Source organism: Culicoides brevitarsis, chromosome 1, assembly GCF_036172545.1.
Source record: "Culicoides brevitarsis isolate CSIRO-B50_1 chromosome 1, AGI_CSIRO_Cbre_v1, whole genome shotgun sequence".
In the NCBI taxonomy this organism is placed as follows: domain Eukaryota; kingdom Metazoa; phylum Arthropoda; class Insecta; order Diptera; family Ceratopogonidae; genus Culicoides; species Culicoides brevitarsis.
In genome coordinates, this window is record NC_087085.1 from 23,954,689 (window position 1) to 23,977,409 (window position 22,721).

The following is a 22,721-nucleotide window of genomic DNA, read 5'->3' on the forward strand; positions in this document are numbered from 1 at the left end:
TTTCATTCAATGAACATTTTTAGGCTCTTTGTGAAGCATCGATCATAACAAATGCAATAACATAAAGAGTATTGTAAAAGTAATTTATATCCTTTATTATTTGTGTTATTTAAGTACATTCGTATATCTTTAATAAATCAACAATTTATCAATAGAATTTTATGTTAAATCAGCATTATACTTAGGCACTAAATTATTTTTTTTTCCAAAAATAAAGAAAATATAATTTGTAGTTATTTGTCATTTACGTTAATTTTTTTTTTATTGAAGAACAAAATAGATTATTTTATTTTAGTTTTATACATATTTTTAATGTCTACATAAATATGTAAAATCAAATTTTATTCATGTGACTAGTTCATATTTATCTTTTTTTTAGACAAAAGAGAGGAAATATTAAAAATGTTTATAAAAAATTCGAAAAATTAAATTCATATTTCTAGTAAAGTGATAATGTTCCTACATGTTTTCAAACTTTAAACTGTAGATGAATGTTTATTTAAATATTATTTATTAGTTTTTTTTTATAAAAACCTATTTTTTAGAATTCATATATTTTAGGATATTGTTTATATTTTTGTGCTGGGTCTATTCATATTTTGAGCTATAATAACTTTGAATATTTTTTTCATTAATTATTTAGGTAAATATTTCTTTCATTAAATCAAATACACAAATTTTAGTACATATATAATGGTGACAAATATATTATTTGAATGGTGACCGTTCATATTGAGTCTTGTTCACTTTCTGTTGTTATCTGTTGTTTGGATGCCAATTACTTTCATCCTGAAGCAAAATATATGTATTTAATATTATATTTCTTGGTAAAAAACATAAAAAAAATTTTTTTGTTCATTAGTTATTTTCATTGATTTTTATGATTGGAAACAAGTAATATATTTAGTAATAACCCACAGAATGCCCCTTTTTATGCTTAGGTGGGTTATTGTATAATCACCTTGATCAAGTAATAGAGTTTTTAATAAATTTTAACAAAATTGAATTTTTTATTTCATATTTGAGTAAGATTTTTATTGTTTGAATACAATTGATTTTAGATTACGTTATTTTCAAGTTTGAACTGAACTGAATATTGAAAAAATCTACTTAGCTTACATTGGCAAAAATAGAAATTTAATTAAATAAAAGTTAAATTTTTGGAAGAATTTTTAGAAACAAATATATTTACGTCTTTTTTTGTCTGATTTTAAAATTTCGAAATTGGTCATCTTTTTACTATTCCTATTGGTTACAAAAAGTAAAATTGTTTTTAAGAACGCAAGAGTTTTTTTTCATGAATCATCTGCAAAATCGAGACATTATCACAGTGCATAAAAAAATTTCCTAAATAGTATTTCGAAAAATTGAAACTATCAGAACAAATGTAGTGTATTGATTATAACGATGCAAACTATTTTGTTTTGTTGCATTTTACCACGATTTTTTTAATTAACTTATAGTTTTATTTTTTATTTGGATTTACAGTTACTTTATACAGCTATGGCCAAAAAAATAGGAAAAAATAATTTTATGAGATTTTTCTTCAAAAACTTTTAAAATTTTCTATAAATGTATGGAAATTTTTACATATGAAGATGGTTTATTTTCTAATTTAACAAAATCAATTGATTTTGGTTTGAACTTGGTACATACTTTCAATTTTGTCAATGCCTATTCAAAGTATGTGACATTTTCTTGGACAAAAAAACAGAAAAAATTCTGAAGAAAAAAACCAAATCCAAATTGTCTTTAGAAAACTAAAAAAGGCAAAAAAACAACATTTAACATAAAAAACCGCATTGATTTGCCGAAAATGAGTGACTCGGAGCGATTTTCGGTTGTACTCCAAATTTTCGAAGAAAAATCTTTATTAAATTATTTTTTTCTATTTTTTTGGCAATAGCTGTATAAGTAACTGTAGATCCAAATAAAAAATAAAACTCTAAGTTAAATAAAAAATCGTGGTAAAGTGATTTTTACATATAGTAATAGCAATATGGTTAATATAGTATTTATAGTAATTTTTATATCTCTTTCCTATTTTAATGTATAAGATTAGTTCAATTTAACTTTACAAACAAAAACAATTTTTTTTTCTTTTTTTATTTATTAATTAACAGTTTGACGAATCACTTGTAAACATTTTACTACTAAGTTGCAAAAATCCGCTGTGTGCTCTACATGTGGGTGGACTTGGCGCACGCTTTTTGCGATTTTCTGCTAAATTTTACGTAATAAATATTTTATTTCAATTGTTTGGTTCACGAAAAGAGTAAAACCAATAATAGAAAGTATAAATTTAAATGTTAAACAATGGTAATTATTAAAGAAACTAAAAAGACCAAAATTGACATGCTATTTAATCATGAAATAAAACTAACATTCATTATTTACTTACACCTAATTTATAGAGCTAATTCATACTGATTTTTCAGAAAATAAATATAATAAACTACAAGTAATTAAATGACTTATAGAATAAGAATGAAAGCCAAGACAAAAAAAAATCTTGCAAGTCAAATAAACCTCAAATAAAAGCTCTTTACTCACCTTTTATTGCCTGTTTATTATGACTTGGATAAGTTTTGTGATTGTTTTGAAACGGAGGTGGCGCAGGAAACTCATTCACAGTATGAAACCGTCCAGCAAACTTTGTTTCCAAGTCACTGATAATACGATTAATTGAAGATGTTTGATTTATCTGAGGTTGTCGATTCATAGTCGAAGTAGTTCTTGTAGGAGGAGGTGGAGGTTGTGTTGGAGGTGGTGCCTTAAAAAAAGTAGAATTCATTAATTATTTTATTGAATCTGAGAAAAAATTATATGAGAAAAATCTTACAACTGTCTTCAAACTATGTAACTGCTTGGGAATTGCCGGCGGATTTCTATGTGGAGGCAAGGGAGGCGGCTCGTCAACACGCGCTTGATGGTTTGGAGAACAGCTATTGTTTTGATTCAATGTTGCTAAATGTGTTTCACTTTGTGCATTTGTTATGGCCGCATTGTTTCGTTTTTTCAAGTTAGATGAATCGGTGCCCAAACTTAATGAAAGTGGCAAATTTGACAAATTACTATTTGATACACTTTTGATTGGCATAGAAGGCGGTGTCTTCATACTAGGTGGTTTAGGTGGTGGCTCTATAGGTCGACCTAAAGAAATATTTTTCAAATAACTAAGAGTTAAATTGTGAGTGCAACCAATACTATAAATTTAAAGGCGTATTTTCAGTACATAGTATATATTATGTTATAATGTTATATGTTATATAAAAATTGCAAAAAATAGGTAAAGGTCAATGTCATTTAAATAAAAAAAACCTATACTTTTCAAGCAGCTTTTATATTAATTTATATAACACTTATATTATTAGTTAGATTAAACTCTTAAACACCCTTAAGTAAATAGTATAGGTAAATCCCAATAATGAAAAAAATTACTTGGATACATATTAAATGGTTGATTAATTTGTTCTTGTGACATGCCCTTGATACGAACAGTTCCAAATTTACTAGCACTAGTTGTAAATACTGGACCGTCTACACCGATAATAGGTGGAGACCTAAATGAAAAAAAAAAATTAATCAGAAAATTACTATATTTTTAAAATATGAAGTTGCGCTGTAAATAAATAAAAACCTATAAATACCTTGGGGACCTCATACTTTGGTGCCTAGCTACAGATCCACGGGATCCGTTTCCCGTAGGAGGAACCATATTCGGTGGCTTTGGAGCTAAATTTGGTTTTCCATGATTTACTATTGGTTTTACATTGTTTTGCGATGGGACAGAGGTATTGCTCATGATATTGCTGTTTATGTTAAAAGACGGTGCTTGAGATGACTCTGTTGTAGGCGTTGAAGAAAAAAGCGTAGATTTGTTTGGTAAAATAGCCATTCCTGTACTACTGGGTATCACAAGCTGTGGTGAAGCTTTCTCATTCATAGAGACTGGAGATGAAGATGCGGAAGCGCTGTTTAATTTTAAATATATTGTTCTTTAGTTTATATAAATGATTGAAAATAATAGGTGCTTTGTCTCCAACATCTATGATTTTTTTCTGTAATTTTTAAAAGCGAATGCTTTTTAAGTATATGTATGTTAAATGGTTAATTTCTTATGTGTTGTGTGATCTCTCTTTATTCTTGAAAATGTCATCGATTACGACATACAACTTCAAGAAAAACGCAATTTATGTCGGTTAAGCATAAAAAATCTATGATGAAAATATAAAATGACAGAAAAAATACGTAGACTTAGGAGATTCTTTGACGCAGTAATCTTACCTTTTTTTTGGGCCAATAACAGGCAAATTGTTTTTGTTTTCGATGTTTTGATCAGTTTCCTATAAGAAAAATATGATAATTTTGAATTGTCTTTCAAAATAATTAAATTAAAATACTTTTGGTGGTTGTGGAGGAGGACCTCGGTTTAATTGCAAATTTTTTTCAGTTACAGGTTTATTTCTGGATTTTAATTTGTTGGCTAACTCAGATCCAAAGTCCATCCCTGTCGACCCATTGGTTGCTAATGGTTGCCTTGATAATGTGTTTGATTGTTGTGTTGGATTATCAACATGCGGGTTTTGTTTTACTCCTATTTTGTTTTAATGTGTAAAATTTAATCAGATAATATTTTAAATACAAGATCTAACATGTATAAATGTTGTCTGTTTAAAAAACAAAACTTTAATAACTTTATATAAAACTTTAAAAACAAATAAATTAGTGATATTACAGTGAAAAATTTATATGTATCATTAGGTCTAATATTAGATTGCTAACATGCACTTACTTACTGACTTCTAAATTTATTTATGTTCTTACTTAATTTCGTAAATGGAATCTCTTACCTGCAGATCTGCTTCCAACTGGTTTCAATCGTGGCATAGTTGCCATATCACCAAAAATACCACCTAACTTTGGGCCATTCATGCTTATACTATTACTACTACTATTTAACGTTTGACTACCTAAATTTGCATGCGAAGTTGAGGTATTATTAGAAGTTACCTTACCAGAAATTATTGGTGCACTTTTATCTACTGTTATAGTCTTTTTTAACTTTTTCCCTTTCGTTATGTCTGCTAATAACATGTTTCTGGCCTGTCCTGCATTTGATCCTCCGCCTAAATTAAAATTGCCTGCAATTCAAATAACATAGTGAGAAATAATTTTATAAATTTTTATGCTTACCTATAACTGGCGGAGGTGGAGGACCTGGAGGTGGGGGTGGAGGAACAGCCATTTGAATAATTCACTTAGAGATTTTTATTTTTTTATTTTTACGATTTCCTTTTTTTGTTCTTCTTTTCCAATGAATAGCCTGTAATGATGTATGATGTATTTTTTATTATGTCATTTGTTTACTATTAGTCCATATTGATGCGTCATCCATTAACGTCAATAAAGTAGGTGGTCTAACTTGCATGTTTTTTAAATTCAAATTAGAGAACTACTTCTTCGTTAAAAACAGCTTAATATGCAAAAATACATCATAAATAAAATCATTCAAATATCATCTTTCATTAGAGATGATAGTATTTTAAAAAAAGTATTTACACATAAAATTAAAATAAAAAACATTCAAAAAATTGATCAATGGATAATTCTTTCAAACTTATGTTTTCTGTATTAAAAAATCTTTGCATGGGTGACCTACGCAATGTTTATATATATATATCAGTTTTTATCTAATAGGGCGATGCCTTGGTCTATTTGACTGCATGAAAAATACTTACTTCGCTGTATTCAGTTTTATATCCAAAAATATTTGAAGTGGTAATTAACTATTGTACTAAAACGATTGACGTAAAAAATGTATTATTAAGAAATACTGTTTTGACAAATCTTTGTATCAAATATTTTATGTTCACATAATCATTTATATATTCTTCATTTTACAAAACGTACGGGTAGTTACTGCAAAAAATTATTTTTATTATCAAACTACAGTTGACAAATTAATTATTATCAATTTTATTTGATATTTTTTCTATTTTAACTATTATTTTGTGTTTATATTTTGTAACTGAACTTGTGGAAAAAGTCTCGTTTTTGATGAATTTTAAAAGAAACATTAGTTTCTTTTTAAATAATACAATATGTGCTTATTTAATTGACTTGACAAATTAATCATTTTGTATGCATGGCTTGTAAAATGAATTGAAAGCTGGGAACGTTTTAATTTTTTGTGATTTGAATGTTCGTGAATGTTTTGTGATTTGAAAACTTTATATATATTTTTATAATTTTTTTTACCAAAAATGAAATAATTGTATGTTATTGATGGTTAAATAATTTAATAAATATTAAACATATTAAAAATAAACATAAACACCCAGTGTAAAATTGTTTTCTTTCAACTGGGCTGTTTTATTATTTAAGAAAAATCTACCAAGCTATATAAAACACAAATTGAAAAAATCATTTGGTGAGTATGTCTAGTAAAATCTAAATAAATAAAATAAAAATATGGATGTTTAATTTCAATTATACTTTTAAAGGAAATATGTTAAAAAAACATAAGCAAAGTAGCAATTTTATTGATAAATTGCATAAAGGATTTGTTATTTCATGCGTTGCTGTTACAATTTGTGGTTTAGCAGTTGCTAGTTATAGAGGTTATTTGTATTTAACTGTAACAAAACCAAATCGAGAAGCCGAAGAACTCAGCAGACTAAAAGCTAAAGAAGGATTAGTTAACAATGAACAAGGGCTGACATGTTAAAAGATGCTAAAAGTATTTAAAATGTTATTATTCAAATAGTTTAATTTAATAAAGTCCAGATTTAATTCATATAGGTATCATATCTAAAAAAAAAGTATATTTTGAAATTCTGTATTTACAATAACACTACATAGATTCAAAATTCCCACAATCATCAATATCAATGGAAATTTTAAAAAATCTTAATGAAAAGAATAGAATAGTAAAATCTAACTAACCATAGCTCTTTTGGTCTCAGACATGGAAAAAGTTTATTTTTTCTCGGAAACCAAACTCATTTCACAAAACTATATTTACCCCAAAACAATGAAAAAAAATCCTAAATTAAGTCAATTTTATACATTTTTTAAGTAGTTCTACGAATTTTAATTTTTAAATTATAAAATTTCCCCATTTTTCTCTTAAAAATTTAATATTTTTATATGATTTTTGAAAATTTCCCGGGAACGAGGTTCCCAGGTTCCCGCACTTTTTCCAGGACCGTTTGGTCTTTTTGTGAATTCAATAATTAATGTATTTAAAATTAACAATTGGTTGTTATATTGTATTCCTTCATAAAAGAGGGATTAACTTTGATTAATTCTTACTTGACAATTCGCAAAAACCTAAAATCAAATGGGCTAAAGGGAGACAAATAAAAAAATATTTTTATATTTTCCAAAATAGGTACATATTAATCATTTCCAGGTGTTTAAAAAAATTGAGTTTAATAAGATAATATTTATTGAGTACTATTTTAAATTTTGTGTACTATTTGAAATCGTTCTGATGTACCTATCACTTTTTAAAATAATGATTGATGATACCATAAATTTTATTTATGTTAAGAGCGACTGTCCGAAGGTTTGGTACAAAAAAATTTTTTGGGTCAAATTTTATGATTGATTCTTAAAATATATGTACATATAGATATAGAAACAAAAAAAAATAAAGAAATTTTCTTACGACTTTTATGAAATTTAAAAATTTTGGGCTGATTCCAAACGATTTATTTTTAAAATTTTTTGGTGAAAATTAGTCTTATTCTTTGAAAAATTCGATAAATTTAATAAATTGTATGATAATGTAATTTCGAGAGAGGCTTTTAGAAGTAGAATTTTGAGGGAAATGAAAGTTGTATTTAAAGATAGAATTTAGATATTATTATTAAATAAGATATTATGCAATGTAACACGACTTAAATTGTCTAAATAAATAAATGAATAAATAAATGAAAAAAAATTTTATTTATGTTAAGAGCGACTGTCCGAAGGTTTGGTACAAAAAAAATTTATATCAAATTTTATGATTGAATCTTAAAATATAGATATAGATATAAATTCTAAACGATTTATTTTAATTTTTTTTTGTGAAAATAAGTCTTATTCTTTGAAAAAATACAAAATATAACAAATTTATAGATTTCAACATTCTTATTATTTTTAATCATTTTTCTAATGTTTTGAAGGTTAAAATATTTCAAAACCATTATATATATTTCTTGGAATTTCGGAAAAAGTTAAGTGGGCACTTGCCTTAGTTTCTTTCTAATGGTACTTTTACACGGTCCTGGAAAAAGTGCGGGAACCTATAATCATATAAAAATATTAAATTTTTAAGAAAAAATGGGGAAATTTTATAATTTGAAAATTAAAATTCGTAGAACTACTTAAAAAATGTATAAAATTGACTTAATTTAGGATTTTTTTTCATTGTTTTGGGGTAAATATAGTTTTGGGAAATGAGTTTGGTTCCCGAGAAAAAATAAACTTTTTCCATGTCTGACTTTTACAGCACTTTTCATTCAAGATGGTTTTTTCTTCTACTCATACATATAGTATAACTTTCTATAAATGGAGTATTCCATTCTAAAAAAATACAAAATACCGGATTATTTATGAAAATCCAAATCTGATTTTCTTATCGTGAGGTCCATCCAAAAATAAGACAAATTTGGCATAGCGAATTTTTTTTTTCGTCTGAGTTTTAGACTTCTTGACTATATATTTCATGGTAAAATTGATGAATTTCGACCTTGAATTTTTGCAACACGTATTTTGTCCATATTTTGTGATACAAAATTTTAACGATAAACTATACTATTTTTCACTTCTAAAACTGTTTTTTGAAAAATATCAAACCATCATTTTTTAGAATAAAATTGCATATAAAAAACTAACAGTAATTTCTATGTTTAAAAAAAACATTGACTAAATAAAATTACTGATTTTTGTTGTATTTTCATTATTTTTCAAGAAAATTTATTCAATTATTAGTAATTTTTGTATTGAATATCGTATTTTGACATTAAATTTTCATTAAAAAATAGTTTCCATATACCTTATACCTTATTCCATAGTCAATAAGAGCAAATTTCTAAAATTCTAAGGTACCAACCTTATCAAATTTCTGAAAATAGTTGACGATATAAAAAGAATGTTCGGTAAAACATCAATAGATGCATTTTGCACATAGTTTTAAATTTATTGTTTTCTCATCAATAAATATTTCAGCCAAACATGGTCGTTCTTTGATACTGTGATTTTTTAGTTATGGTGACTTCATAATGTGAACGAATGAAATCATTAAGTTTACCTTGATTATAAGAGTAATGCCGAGTGACTCATATTAAAATGATGAGTTGTAACATACATAAACCTACATACAAAAACCAGTTTCTGATTTTAACCGTTAAATTTTGAAAATTGTAAAAAAAAATTTCCACACATTTATTTATTTACGAAATAATTATTTTTAACTATTAAATATTAATTTATAAATCTAGATAAAAAATCTTAAAAATATTACTTTCAGAGAATTTTTGTCTTTTAGGTAAATGTTCATTTTTTAGTTCTAAAGGTAAGTTAAATACTTAAACAGTGTACTCCATATTACCAAACTGAACTTTATTGTAGTTTCTACCATTGCTTATTTAATAATGCATATATATCATTATATATTAAACATATGACAGACATCTATGACTGTATATCAGAACGTCTCACGGACGTTGGTTTTTACATTATTCAATGGTTTTGTTTCAACAGCAAAAGTAAGTATACCTAGCTTTGGGCTTATAGGCACTCACCACTCAATACACTATATCTTTTGTATATCTTTTTTTTAGTTAGAGCGTGTCAGTATCCGTTTGCATTTTGGTAGCTATAGTTGACGAATTTTTTATTCGTGAGAGTTACCATTAACAAAATTATTTCCTACTTTCTTTCAAGTTCGTTCAAATATATAGTTTTTTTTTTATTCAAAAAAATATAAAAATGAAACTTTAGTTAATACAGAAAACCCCAAAACAATATAAAAATTTGTAAAAAAAATAATTTTCTAGAATAAATGACAATTATTTTTCAGATGGAATATTACCTTGAATCATGTTTTCCATAATTGTAAAAAAAGTTCGATGAGCGGTTACGTATGAAACAGAATACTATCCATTGTTGAAAACGGTTATACACTACTTAGTTTATATATACTTTTTATTTATATGTTTTTTTCGTTCACGCTCTGTTTTCATTTTGTTTTCGTACTTATGAAAAAATGAAAAATAATTACGACAGTTGTATCAAATAGATTTTTGTGTTTAGCTCTAAGTTAATATTAAAAACGATAAAATTTATTGTGTTTCAGGTCAAACAAAATACTATACTAGTGACACTACACTAGTGAAATATTGTGATTTTATAATGAAAATACCTGATAATTTAAAGTAAAGTTTTTAATAAAAATAATTGAAAATACAAAAATTGATGAAAATGAATCTTATTAATTATAATAAAATAAATTACATATAAAAAAATATATACATCCTTTAACACTAAATAAAAATATACATTTAAAAGTACACCATAAATGAAAATTATAGAGGAAAACAAATTTACATATCAAAAACCACAATATAATAATATAATTCCTGAAAGTAATCAATCATTCATCATTTATGGATCAAAGGTCATCCGCTGATCAAAAAAAGCCAACATTAGAGGATTTTATCATAGATATGGAAACGCGACCTCCAGACAATGAAGATACTACGGATGTCTGGGCTCAGTTACAACAAAAAGAAGCAGATTTATTGCTAGCTGCTGAGTTAGGAAAAGCTTTATTAGAAAAAAACGAGGATCTCAAAAAACAACTGGACAAAACGATTGAAGACTACAATGCGAAAATTGAGGTAAACATTTAAAAGAACTTTAGTGAAAGCAACACAATCATATATTGACAGTTTTTTTTCATGTTATATTGAATATTTATCAAATTAGAAAAAAGATTATCTTTTAATACGTATAACATAAAAACATACATAGGTTTAGAAAAATAAAGACAGAAAATCAACTATTTTTATACGAAACTTATGCGAAACAATATAATGTTAAATGCTTCGCTTGTTAAAAAATACTGCAGTTACTGTAGTCTATAATGTAACTATATTTAGTATATTTATGCAAAATAGTATTAATCATCGTATGTTGATCGAATAGTCACGCATACAAATACAGAGAAGTGAATTGGGTGAAATACAGCAATAACTTAAACAACTAAAGCAAGCATTCAAACAAACCAGGTTTTTTATTTACTCTATAATATTTATGTATATTAAATTAAAAAAAACGTTGAAGGTTGTGTTTCACATGTTAAAGAAAATTTAAATTGAACTCAAACAAAATATACAAAGATTAACTTCTAAAATAGTTTTCAAAAATTAAAAATATACTATAAATTATGTAATTATTTCATAGGTCTCATTTATTAAAAAAAGGATGCAATTGCTCATGAAACATTTTAGAATATTATAAATATAGCGAACAGCCACTAAAAATAAATTATTGTTTTGATGTAAAATATACCATGGTAATATCGATCGATTGAGTTGAATATATCTTAGTGAGGTTAAATATCAATCGACAAAATAAAATTTTTTTCTCCTACTTATATAGCTATAATTAGGCATATAGCTAACAGGAGACTGGATAATCAAAAATAGTTCACTATCCAAAAAGTTAAATCGTTTTTGGGTCTTATGTTAGATTATGTTATATGTTTTTTTCATTCAATTTGCAGCATAAAAAATTTGATTAAGAAGGTTCGTTTTAGTAAAAACAATAATTTGTGATATATGTATTATTTTTTAGTAAAGTATTCTTTATTTTAAGATTCTCGACAATCTTTTTACTAATATTTTATTAATAACAATGTAATTTATAAGTATAATATTTTATAATATGTATATTTCATTAGATTCACATTATTCTTTTTATTAGTGTTGTCTTTTATATGTACGCAAAAATTTCATTTTAGCCGATTTTTAAACTTTTTGAATGTTAAGATCGTCTTTTTTTCATTTTTTAGTATTGATTTAGTATTATATTTTAACAAAAAATATAATGTCATAAATTTAAATAAGCATTCCGTTCTAAAAAAATACCTTGGAATAAAATGGATAAATCCGAATCTGATTGTATGATCGTGTGGCTCATCAAAAAATATAAAGCTTTGATGTGTCAACATTTCATTTCATCTCATTTTTCAAATTTTATGAATGATTCTAAATTCACTAAAAAAACACAAAAAACTGTGTTAAAAAACTTTCTGACCAAACGGAACCTTTCTGATAATATGTTGATGATGTACTCGAGACGAAAAAAATTTTGGTGAACAAAAAATTTTAAATACATAATTTAAATAAAATGCTTCAAACGAAAATCAAAAATAAAATCTTTCAAAATAAAAAAAAAACTTTGTGAAAATAATGTGCATTAAAAAAAGTTTTAAAATGTGTAGTCTTAATAAAGCGTTCGAGAAACTTCAAAGAATGTTCGAGAAAATTCTTGAAACATCATAAAAATTCATATTTTAAAATGTTTTATTTTTATATAATTTTATGGAAAAAAAATTAATTAAAAAATTATTATAGTAAAATAAGTTAAATATCGTATGAAAGATTTTTTTTTTGTTTACAACTATATATTATAATATTTTTTATTTTTTTTTTTAGAAATTGGAACAAGATAAACATGTTCTACGAAGACAATTAGAGGTATCAGCCAGTGAAAATGATTCACATTGTAGCGAATTGCAAGCTGATATCTCTGAAATGAAAACTAAACTTGAATCACAAGAGGCCTTATTAAAACAATGTGAACGTGAAAAAAATGCCTTAATTGAGGAGTTGACTGCACAAAACTCTCGACTCTCTCAAGAACTGCAAAAATCAAATACTATCGAAATGCAACTACAAACACAATTACAAGAGTTTAAGGAACAGTGTAGCAGACGAAATATGAGTATTCAAGATCATGTAAATAGTTTAGACAGTCTCAAGAGCGAGCTAAAAATGATTTTGGAGAAAAAGAATGAATTGGAACACCGATTACAAATCAGTGCAGCTGAAAAAGAAACTTTACAAACACTTCTCTCGGAAGCATCTGATCGTATTCACACTCTTGAACGTGGAAATCGTGAGCAAGAAACTAAATACAAAATAACGATTCAGACGTTAGATCGATTAGAACGAGAAAATGGGACACTGAGTGAAAGGTTGGAATCCTTTGATTCACAACGGTCTAACACAGATCATCAATCGTTATTACATGAAATGGGCTGTGATGACTTAGTTGATGAAAATAGCACACCTTTGTTGCTGAAAGAAGCTTTCACTGTTTTCAAACAGTTAAAAACTCTTTGTCAAACTCTGAAAAGTGGTCACGATGATGACTCAGGTAATATTTAAAGTATACATTAATTTTCATATTGAGGCCGCTTCAAATTTACTTCATACGTCAAAGAAAAAAAAGCTTAAAATAAATTGGGAGAAGCTTTAATACAAATTCAAATTACATTATATTTTATGTATTACTACTTAGGATTGCATTCGGACATTTCAATGGATGGTTCATCACTCGAAACTACAACGCCATCTCAACCATCAGATTCCAATAATGACACTAAATTCAAACGAGGAATGTTATCTTCAATTACAGACGACTTGGTCCATACTATCATGAATTTGGACGCTATACAATTTAAAAGTATGTTTGAACAGACACGTAATGTTGTTTTGGAGCAGGAAGAAGAGTTGAAAAGACGACAAAATCGGGTTATGGAGCTTGAAAGCAAAGTATGTAATGATGTATAAAATTAATTGTTTATTTATGATGATATAATATATGACATATAAATATATTGATAAATTTAGTTATCTGTAAGTGAAATTGAGCTGGCAAGTGCAAAGGAAGAAAGAAATAGGGCCAGGAATGATGCTTCAAACTCAACATTAGCTCAAGATGAAGTAGTTTCTCAAGCCCGACAAGACAGAGATCAGGTATGTCTTACATACATTGGTATTGCTCGTAATGGAGACAACTTTTGTAAATTCATTTTAGGCTATAGAAAGGAGAACTAAGGCTGAGATTGAATTAGCTAAAACAAGAGTTGAACTTATGCAAGCCAATGGTCAGCTTCTTGAAGCTATTCAGCAAAAGGTTGAGCTTTTGCAACAATTGGAACAATGGCAAATTGATATGCATGAATTAATTGAAGAACAAATGAGAAATAAATTAAACGATAGTGCATTACAAAACGTAAAACAACAACAATCACCTCAACGGCCTATACGACGTAGTCGGCTTTTAGACTTCCTTTACAGATAAAAGTGTATAATCTTCCCACAAAATTACCTAATACAGAAGAGCAAATATTAAAAAAAAGAATATGTGTAACATTTTTTCTTTTAATGTTTTCGATTATTTTGTTTTGCAACATCTGAATGTCGTCATCAACAATATTTTTCACAGCAATTAGATACCTAAATCAAAGAAGCCTTGAAAAATGATTTTTCAAATATAATTTATTATATGTGAAAATATTTATTAAGATATGTTACTGTAAATATATATTAAAAATTTTGTAAATAAAAACTAATTAAGACCTCCTAAACTAATTAAGTCATTCTAAAGTTATAGACCACCACAGTGGCCTCTTTGATCCAACCACAAAACTGTATAACACAACAGTCTGGTAAAGATATAATTTATTTTTTATTGATAAGTATTTATTAATTTTAATAAATAATTTTTTTAAAAAAGCTTTTCTTTTCTTTCTTTTGTTGTTTAAATTAATATTTTTCGTTCTGGCATTCAACAAAAAAAAAAACAACAAAAAATCGTTCATTATTTCATCTGACTATTGTCAATATTGAATTAAATGAATCACATGAATCAAATAACTTTTTTTTCAAAAGGAATCCGATTAACGATGATAATTATTATGCGATTTTCCTCATGAAAATCGAGGAAAAGATCTTAAATTTTTGTCAAACGTCTCAAAAACTGTATACATATGTATCGAATACTACAAGAATACGTAGGAATTCATCAAAAAATCTAAATGAGAAAGTTTTGTAGCATATCGTTTTATTGTTCTTAAAAATAAGAAACCATGACATTTTTCCTATTTTTTTAAAGCAAGCAAATTTCTAAAGTCAAAAGAGTTTATTTTCAGAGATCGTTCTCTGTTTTTTTTTTACATATTTATTTTCAATATATCATATACATGTTTTCATTAATATAGTATTAATATGATTAAGTTACGTTATTTTAGGTCTCCAATTTCGAAAAAGCAAACTCAACTAATTCGGTGTAGAAATTATTGTTGTTATTTTATAAATATGTTAAAAATGGTTAGTTAAAATGGACACCATTTGAATAATATTGATGATTTAGACCGTTTATGTAAACTCTAAATAACGGAGGAAGTTCCAGTTATGGACCTTTTTTCTTCTTGTTTGTATTATTTGAAGTATGATCGCCAATAGTTCCATTATCATGTCGTTTCGGTTCATCTCTAAAAGAGCGGTCACTGTGTTCTTTAGAACTATTTGATGTAGAGCTTGATTGTTGTTGATTTACTTTGCGATTACGAGCTAAATTCAATCGTTCGTTGATTTTAGATGGTTTAATTGTTTGTTGATTTTGCAAAGCTGGAGGACGATAAATCTGAGGCATAGCAGATACGCTTGGTACAATTACTGCAGGTGGCAGCATCTGTGTAGTAATAGTTTGAGCTTGTGTTGCCGACACAACTGGAACCACTGCTTCTTGGTCCATATCGCTTTCCTCTGACGAATCTTGACTGGAAGTACTTCCACGACGGTACAAGGCATTTGTTAACTTAGTTTGATTCAAAACAATGAATTTGTCTTCAAAGTTTGCCTTCACCCATTTTCGATAGTCAATTACTTCATCTGTAACGCGAATGACACGTCCCAAAATTGAATTTTTATTGCAGTCATTAAGAAAAGCATTTACTTGAGCAACTGCTTGATCAAGTACAATGTATGCATATTCAAAAGCTTGCTTGACCTGCAAAGCACCGTAGCTTGAACGACCAATGTCATTACCTGGTGTTAATGGGTCTTCAATGCAGAGCAAACTAGGACGATGACCATCTACCATTTCCCGTTGCAACTCTTCTTTCGGCATATATCTTCCACCGTTTTTTATACTTATGCCAGTTTTCATGTAATTAAACTTACGACCATACAATTCCAAAAATTCTAAAAGCAGGATGCCTAAGTTTGAGTTTTCGGAAAAATTTTGCCTGGGATGAAGTTGCAAAAAACTAATACACATTAAAATCAATGAATAAGAAGAGATGCCGCCAATGAACACTTCATTCAAATCTCGTTGAAGTAAGAACTGTTTCAGTACAAGCACTAATTTCGATAGTGGTGGATATTTTTTTTTGTAACTTTTAATAAGCTCTGCACTTTGAACACCGCTTTGCATATTAAATGAAATATCTACCTTTACTTGAGTTTCACGATCCGTCAATTTTACAATCGGTACACTAGCTTTATCGAGCACTCGTATGGTTGAGATATTGGCTATCCCTTGTACAGCCAATTGATTTTCTAATGTTCGCAAAGGTAATTTTTCCCATCGTCCTATAACCACTAAATCAATATCACTTGTTGGAAGGTAAAGACCTGTTCGGAAACTGCCAAAAACTTCTACCCGCGCTGTAGGCCACAAAGAAAGGACAACTTGTTCAATGCGACTCACCACTTCGACACGCAAGGCATGTTCACAGGGTGTTGGAATCATATGATTATAAAATTGTTCAATCTCCTGGTGCAAGCCAATAATACCTCTGCCGTAATTAAAGTTTTGTGGACGCCATGGGCACCCGCCGTATTTACCACACAATCGATTGAAATTCTTATTCATATTGTAAGTACTGGCACGATTTTCACCTGTGGCAGCTTTCTTCCGTTGAATATTAAATGTTTTGTCCAATGTTACGTGTGGAGTGTCAGATCCACTAGATTTTATTTTATTTTCAGCTGCCAAAACTCGCTCACGTTCTTGTTCTTGCTCTTGCTCTGTCTCCCAAATATTTAACCAAATACGTTTAGCTGGTCCGTCTTGTTCTTGTTGAAACCATGCAACTAAAAAAGGAAATAATTTGATCACTTTCTTCTAAAACCTAAATTTAAAATATCCAACCCGCAGGATCCATCTCAATTAGCCTGCAGTTAATATTGATTTAAATTTGAATCGATTTTTTTAGTTAATTTGATAAAAAATATGTTTGAAAATACTCTGATGAAAATTATAGAACCTTCACTTTATTCGATGTTGTTTATTGTGTTCATTTCGTATTAAATTCTTCGGAGCATACTCATTGATTGTATGTGCTGCTGAGAACTGGAATCATTTAAATTGTATGGTTTTCTTTTATTTTTGAACTTAAAATACGAAAAACAATTTATCAAAGATTCACTAAGAATACATAACATGATCTTTTATAATAATTAAAGTAAATCATTAAACAATCACATGATTAAGATACTTTCAAACACACGTTAATTCATGTTTCTAATGAAAACCACATCTCGATATTTTGACAAGTAGGTACCAGCTGATTTTGTTTCTATATTGCAAGACACGTTTCTTATTTTTAGTTTTACCTTTCATTGAAAACTATTTAGGAATAAATATAAAAATGCTAGGTGAAAAGTCAAGGACCAAATGGACTAAGATTGCATAGTTCGACGTAAAACGTTTTTCTTTTTTTCAAATTAACTTAAAGTTAATTGGAAGATTTTCATGTATTTTCATGTTTTTGTTATCGGTTTCAATATGATAAAATACATATGAATTGTGCTTTACATGTATTTATTATTGTTATTGGCTTAATAAATACATATTTTTATTTAATCAATTGCCAAAAAAAAAAATACCGAATGAAATATTCAAACTAGAAAAACGACTCGACCTGAAATTTGACATCAAACTGACATGTGTTTGGTGATGATTGAATGAAAACGCAGCAGTCACATTTACCTAATAATTTTTACTATTGGAGAAAATATTGCACGTGAAATACTCTGCATCACCGATATATTTGACAAAAAACAAAACAAAAGAGTAAGTTACAACATTTACTCGAGTATTTGATGAAACTATAGTTTGCATTTAAAGTAGCCTATCATAATAATTACATGCACATTTACGAATTTCTTAATAACGTTCTCAAAAAATAATACAATAACATACTTCTATTGGTAAATAAAAAACAGAACAGCTCTAGCTTGTGCCGTAATAAAAAATACGAAAATGAAATTTAAATTGTTTTTTTTTTTTATTTAGCGGTAATAACATGAGTGTTGATGCATTTAATTCACAATCATTAACGTTCATAGAAGAAAATGATTTGATTGGTGCTGATACCCAAGGTACTGACTTTGATTTTCGGGACTTTACTCTACCACAGCAAAGTCAAACTCAAGATAACAACAGTGAGGTATTTATAAATAAAACATATACATATATCAAAAGTCCAATTATAAAAAACAAATATATTTCTCTTTCTAGATAAATGGGTTTGAAAATACTGAAATTGAAAAGAAAATCCTAACAGGCATTAATGAGTTGAAATTTGAAGAAGACGAAGATGAAGAAGTAGTTACTTCAAATCAAGATTTACCAGAACATTCGTGCAAGTACTGTGGAATTCATGATCCAAGTTGTGTGGTCATGTGTAATATATGTAAAAGATGGTTTTGTAATGGAAGAGGCAACACTTCGGGCTCGCATATTGTCAACCACCTTGTTAGGGCAAAACATAAAGAAGTTACACTCCATAGTGATGGACCTTTGGGCGAGACTGTCCTTGAATGTTATTCATGCGGAGTCAGGAATGTTTTCGTGCTCGGTTTTATACCAGCAAAAGCAGATTCCGTAGTCGTTTTACTATGCAGGTATTTTTTTTTTCATTCAATTTTCAGTTTTTTCATATATGTAATCCTTTTTTGTTATTATTTATAGACAACCATGTTCGTCACTAAGTTCTCTAAAAGATATGAACTGGGATCCTGAACAATGGAAACCACTTATAACCGATAGATGTTTTCTCGCTTGGCTTGTAAAATCACCTACAGAGCAGGACCAAATGCGAGCACGTTTGATCACGGCTCAACAAATCAATACACTTGAAGAATTATGGAAAGAGAATGAGGAAGCCTCATTTGAAGATTTAGAGAAACCAGGCATCGATAAAGAACCAGCTCAAGTGCAATTACGGTACGATGATGGATATCAATATCAAAATATTTTTGGACCGTTGGTCAACTTGGAAGCGGAATACAATAAACGTTTAAAAGAGTCCCAAACGCAAGATAACGTCGAGGTTCGATGGGATGTTGGTCTTAATAGAAAGAGTATTGCATTTTTCACTTTAGCAAAAGTAGATAGTGATATGAAGCTAATGCATGGGGATGAGTTGCGCCTTCGTTATGTTGGTGAAATGGGAAAAAATTGGTCAGGTGTTGGACATGTCATTAAACTTCCAGACAACTGTAATGATGATGTTGGATTAGAGTTAAAAAACAGCCAGCAGCCTCCAACAGAATATACTTCTAATTTCATGGTAGATTTTATATGGAAGGGAACATCTTTTAGTCGTATGCAACTAGCTTTGAAAAAATTTGCTGTAGACGAGAATTCAGTATCAAATTATATTTATTCACGTCTTCTTGGACATGGGCGCCATGACGGATCAGACGACGTTACTTTTCGAGTTAGTAATGTAAGTAAATAATTGTTGTTAACCTGTCTTAGAAATATTCACGTTTTTTTTCATGTATGTATTTTTTTTATAATCAATATCTAGCTTCCAAAACACTTTAGTGCTCCAAATTTGCCTGATTTGAACCGGTCGCAAGTTTATGCAGTCAAGCATGCTATTCAACGTCCATTAAGTTTAATTCAAGGCCCTCCAGGAACTGGTAAAACAGTTACCTCAGCAAGCATTGTTTATCAATTAGTTAAAATTAATGGCGGACCTGTGCTTGTTTGTGCACCTAGTAACACAGCGGTTGATCAACTTACTGAGAAGATTCATCGTACTAATTTACGTGTCGTGCGTGTTTGTGCAAAATCAAGAGAGGCCATTGATTCGCCTGTTGGATTTTTAGCTTTACACAATCAAATACGCAACATGGGATCGAATTCAGAGTTGAAAAAGCTTCAGCAGTTGAAAGAAGAGACAGGAGAGTTAAGTTCATCCGATGAAAATCGCTATCGTATGTTAAAACGACAGGCTGAGCGTGAGCTATTGGAAGCAGCTGATGTTATTTGCTGTACATGTGTAGGTGCTGGCGATGCTCGACTTTCTAAGATCAAGTTTAACTCCATCTTAATTGATGAAAGCATGCAATCCACAGAACCAGAATGTATGGTACCTGTTGTTTTGGGAGCACGTCAACTTATTCTTGTTGGCGACCATTGTCAATTAGGTCCGGTGGTTGTTTGTAAAAAAGCTGCAAAAGCTGGCCTCTCTCAAAGTCTTTTTGAGCGTTTGGTAGTGTTAGGTATTCGACCATTTCGATTAGAAGTTCAGTATCGTATGCATCCTGAGCTTTCTCAATTTCCATCTAATTTTTTCTATGAAGGAAGCCTTCAAAATGGAGTGTGTGCGGAAGAACGCAAATTAAAAATTGATTTTCCATGGCCTAATATTGATTGTCCCATGTTTTTTCTCGTAACATTGGGAGCCGAAGAGATTGCTGGTTCAGGCACATCTTATCTTAACCGAACTGAAGCAGCAAACGTAGAAAAAATTACAACTAAATTTTTAAAAGCTGGTGTTAAACCAGAACAAATAGGCATTATTACTCCTTACGAAGGGCAGCGTGCTTACTTAGTTCAATACATGCAATACCAAGGTGCGCTTCACTCTAAGCTATATCAAGATATAGAAATAGCTAGCGTGGATGCATTTCAGGGAAGGGAAAAAGATTTAATCATAATGTCGTGTGTTCGTTCAAACGAACACCAAGGAATCGGATTTTTGAATGATCCACGTAGATTAAACGTTGCGTTAACAAGATCTAAATATGGAATAATTATCGTTGGAAATCCAAAAGTTCTATCAAAACAACAACTATGGAATAATTTATTACACTTTTACAAAGACAAAAAAGTTCTGGTCGAAGGATCTTTGAATAATTTAAAAGTAAGTAGGAACCTTTTCTGCTCTTAATAGATAAACCTATGTATAATATAACATATTTTAGGAATCAGTGATTCAGTTTCAAAAGCCGAAAAAAATAATTAACACATTCAATCCTGGTTCACATTTCATGACCAAAAATACTTATGACGCTAAAGAAGTTATGACTACAGGGTCTGTATATGATCGTCCGAAACAAATGAGTTACATTCAAGCTAATCAACCATCAACTTCGCTTAGTTTTCAACAACAATTCAACTACTCAACAAACTCGTCAAATAATATGTTCGCAACTCATCATGATCGAATGAGCTACATTTCATCAGAATGTTCACAATCACTTTCTAATAATATGGCAGTTCCAGTAGGAATGTTTATGAATATGGCGAATATTCCTCCTCGTTTCTATAACCAACAACAGCAAGCCATACAAGCAGCAAAACAAAGTCGTAAAAAGTTTCAAACGCATTCTAATGACAACAAATCGTTCATATCTGATAGTCAAAGATTGAAATTAGCACCAATTGGTAGTGGAGGACCGTATACACAAGCTCTTTCACAAAACATGAGCCAGCCTGGTTTTAGTTTGAGTCAACAACCAGACTTTTCACAAGATTTATTAAGCGAACTTCAGTCACAAGGAGAAATTCCATTATCACAACATGATTTCAATAGTCAAAATCCTGGATTTGGTCTACCATCAGCTCCAAATTATTCGCAGCCTTTTTGATTTGCCGTTGTAAAAACATAATGGATGTAAATTAAAACGACAATCAAAATTAAAGTATGAAACTCAAATAATTTAGCAGATTGGATATTTGGCGGCGAATAAGTGACGTGGATTCAAAGGAAAAAAAATGGGCTGCTCAAAGGATGATTTTGTTGCCTATACTGCACTCTAAACGAGGATACATAATTTGTAAATTGACTCTTGAATCTAATGAAATCAATAAAGAAATTGTAATATTACTCTGTTAGTCCATGATGAAACTAAATGGTTTAATGGTTTATACTCACTTATTTTTTAGTGATTTTTATTTTTCTTAAGCTTTTTAGGCCATTTTTTATTATGAAATAAATCACATAAATAAACCTTTTGCTACATTTTGTTTGTTGAAATTAAACAATTATTTTTCTATTTTATAAAAATAATTATTATTTAAAAAACATTTTTTTTTTTCAAAAAAATTTATTCATCGTCTCATATGTACAATCATGAAAACACAAATGGAATAAATTTTAACGAACATCTAACTACTAAGCATATAAAAATGAATACAATAAGTGATTTTATTCATAGTCTGATTTCAAAAAGTAAACATAAAATTGGTGTAGTAAATCTAAATGTTTTACAAAAGTAAAAAGCAGCAATCGCAAGATAATTCAGTTGAGACTAACGGGATAAATGGGATAAAGTGATACCTTCCGTCAGTCAGAACTCTTTCACTTCCCTATCAATGTTGATTGTTTTTATTCGCATTAAATA

The 22,721-nt window shown here is 28.7% G+C and overlaps 4 protein-coding genes across 10 annotated transcripts; 2 read left to right on the plus strand and 2 right to left on the minus strand.

The window, feature by feature from the left end:
• Positions 1 to 449: 449 nt before the first annotated feature.
• Positions 450 to 6,280, minus strand: LOC134836867 (WAS/WASL-interacting protein family member 2). 7 transcript variants are annotated; one of them, XM_063852130.1, is made up of 11 exons: positions 6,262 to 6,280; positions 5,742 to 5,797; positions 5,197 to 5,326; positions 4,854 to 5,144; positions 4,404 to 4,597; positions 4,288 to 4,346; positions 3,651 to 3,974; positions 3,442 to 3,563; positions 2,843 to 3,153; positions 2,554 to 2,773; positions 2,044 to 2,220 (listed from the first exon to the last, which is right to left on the minus strand). In XM_063852130.1, the coding sequence occupies exons 3-11, from the start codon at positions 5,246 to 5,248 to the stop codon at positions 2,117 to 2,119; spliced, it is 1,677 nt and encodes a 558-aa protein (XP_063708200.1). In that variant the 5' UTR covers positions 5,249 to 5,326; positions 5,742 to 5,797; positions 6,262 to 6,280; the 3' UTR covers positions 2,044 to 2,116. The 7 variants fall into 7 exon arrangements, with proteins under 7 accessions (XP_063708202.1, XP_063708200.1, XP_063708199.1 ...); XM_063852129.1 differs by lacking the exon at positions 6,262 to 6,280 and adding an exon at positions 5,914 to 5,947; XM_063852132.1 differs by lacking the exons at positions 2,044 to 2,220; positions 6,262 to 6,280 and adding an exon at positions 450 to 789 and having other exon boundaries at positions 5,742 to 5,931.
• Positions 6,281 to 10,500: 4,220 nt separating this feature from the next.
• LOC134837959 (bicaudal D-related protein homolog) lies at positions 10,501 to 14,813 on the plus strand. Its single transcript, XM_063853357.1, has 5 exons — positions 10,501 to 10,895; positions 12,717 to 13,440; positions 13,585 to 13,838; positions 13,917 to 14,042; positions 14,104 to 14,813. Exons 1-5 carry the CDS (start codon positions 10,662 to 10,664, stop codon positions 14,368 to 14,370), a joined length of 1,605 nt encoding a protein of 534 aa, XP_063709427.1. The 5' UTR covers positions 10,501 to 10,661; the 3' UTR covers positions 14,371 to 14,813.
• A 417-nt stretch (positions 14,814 to 15,230) lies between these two features.
• LOC134838069 (non-canonical poly(A) RNA polymerase protein Trf4-1-like) lies at positions 15,231 to 17,474 on the minus strand. Its single transcript, XM_063853514.1, has 2 exons — positions 17,227 to 17,474; positions 15,231 to 17,168 (listed from the first exon to the last, which is right to left on the minus strand). The coding sequence occupies exons 1-2, from the start codon at positions 17,237 to 17,239 to the stop codon at positions 15,481 to 15,483; spliced, it is 1,701 nt and encodes a 566-aa protein (XP_063709584.1). The 5' UTR covers positions 17,240 to 17,474; the 3' UTR covers positions 15,231 to 15,480.
• Positions 17,475 to 17,711: 237 nt separating this feature from the next.
• LOC134832837 (regulator of nonsense transcripts 1 homolog) lies at positions 17,712 to 22,328 on the plus strand. The gene is made up of 6 exons (XM_063847029.1): positions 17,712 to 18,150; positions 18,373 to 18,526; positions 18,598 to 18,983; positions 19,051 to 19,810; positions 19,895 to 21,238; positions 21,300 to 22,328. The coding sequence occupies exons 2-6, from the start codon at positions 18,383 to 18,385 to the stop codon at positions 21,963 to 21,965; spliced, it is 3,300 nt and encodes a 1,099-aa protein (XP_063703099.1). The 5' UTR covers positions 17,712 to 18,150; positions 18,373 to 18,382; the 3' UTR covers positions 21,966 to 22,328.
• Positions 22,329 to 22,721: the final 393 nt, after the last annotated feature.

Excerpts from the sequence above, each read along its gene's own strand:
- LOC134832837 (XM_063847029.1), top strand. The coding sequence starts at position 18,383 with ATGAGTGTTGATGCATTTAATTCACAATCATTAACGTTCATAGAAGAA. Across the intron at positions 18,984-19,050 it reads GTAGTCGTTTTACTATGCAG|ACAACCATGTTCGTCACTAA; the intron begins GTATTTTTTTTT and ends TATTATTTATAG. Across the intron at positions 19,811-19,894 it reads TTACTTTTCGAGTTAGTAAT|CTTCCAAAACACTTTAGTGC; the intron begins GTAAGTAAATAA and ends ATCAATATCTAG.
- LOC134837959 (XM_063853357.1), top strand. The coding sequence starts at position 10,662 with ATGGATCAAAGGTCATCCGCTGATCAAAAAAAGCCAACATTAGAGGAT. Across the intron at positions 10,896-12,716 it reads ACTACAATGCGAAAATTGAG|AAATTGGAACAAGATAAACA; the intron begins GTAAACATTTAA and ends TTTTTTTTTTAG. Across the intron at positions 13,441-13,584 it reads TGGTCACGATGATGACTCAG|GATTGCATTCGGACATTTCA; the intron begins GTAATATTTAAA and ends ATTACTACTTAG.
- LOC134836867 (XM_063852130.1), bottom strand. The coding sequence starts at position 5,248 with ATGGCTGTTCCTCCACCCCCACCTCCAGGTCCTCCACCTCCGCCAGTT. Across the intron at positions 5,145-5,196 it reads TCCACCTCCGCCAGTTATAG|GCAATTTTAATTTAGGCGGA; the intron begins GTAAGCATAAAA and ends TTTGAATTGCAG. Across the intron at positions 2,774-2,842 it reads TACATAGTTTGAAGACAGTT|GCACCACCTCCAACACAACC; the intron begins GTAAGATTTTTC and ends ACTTTTTTTAAG.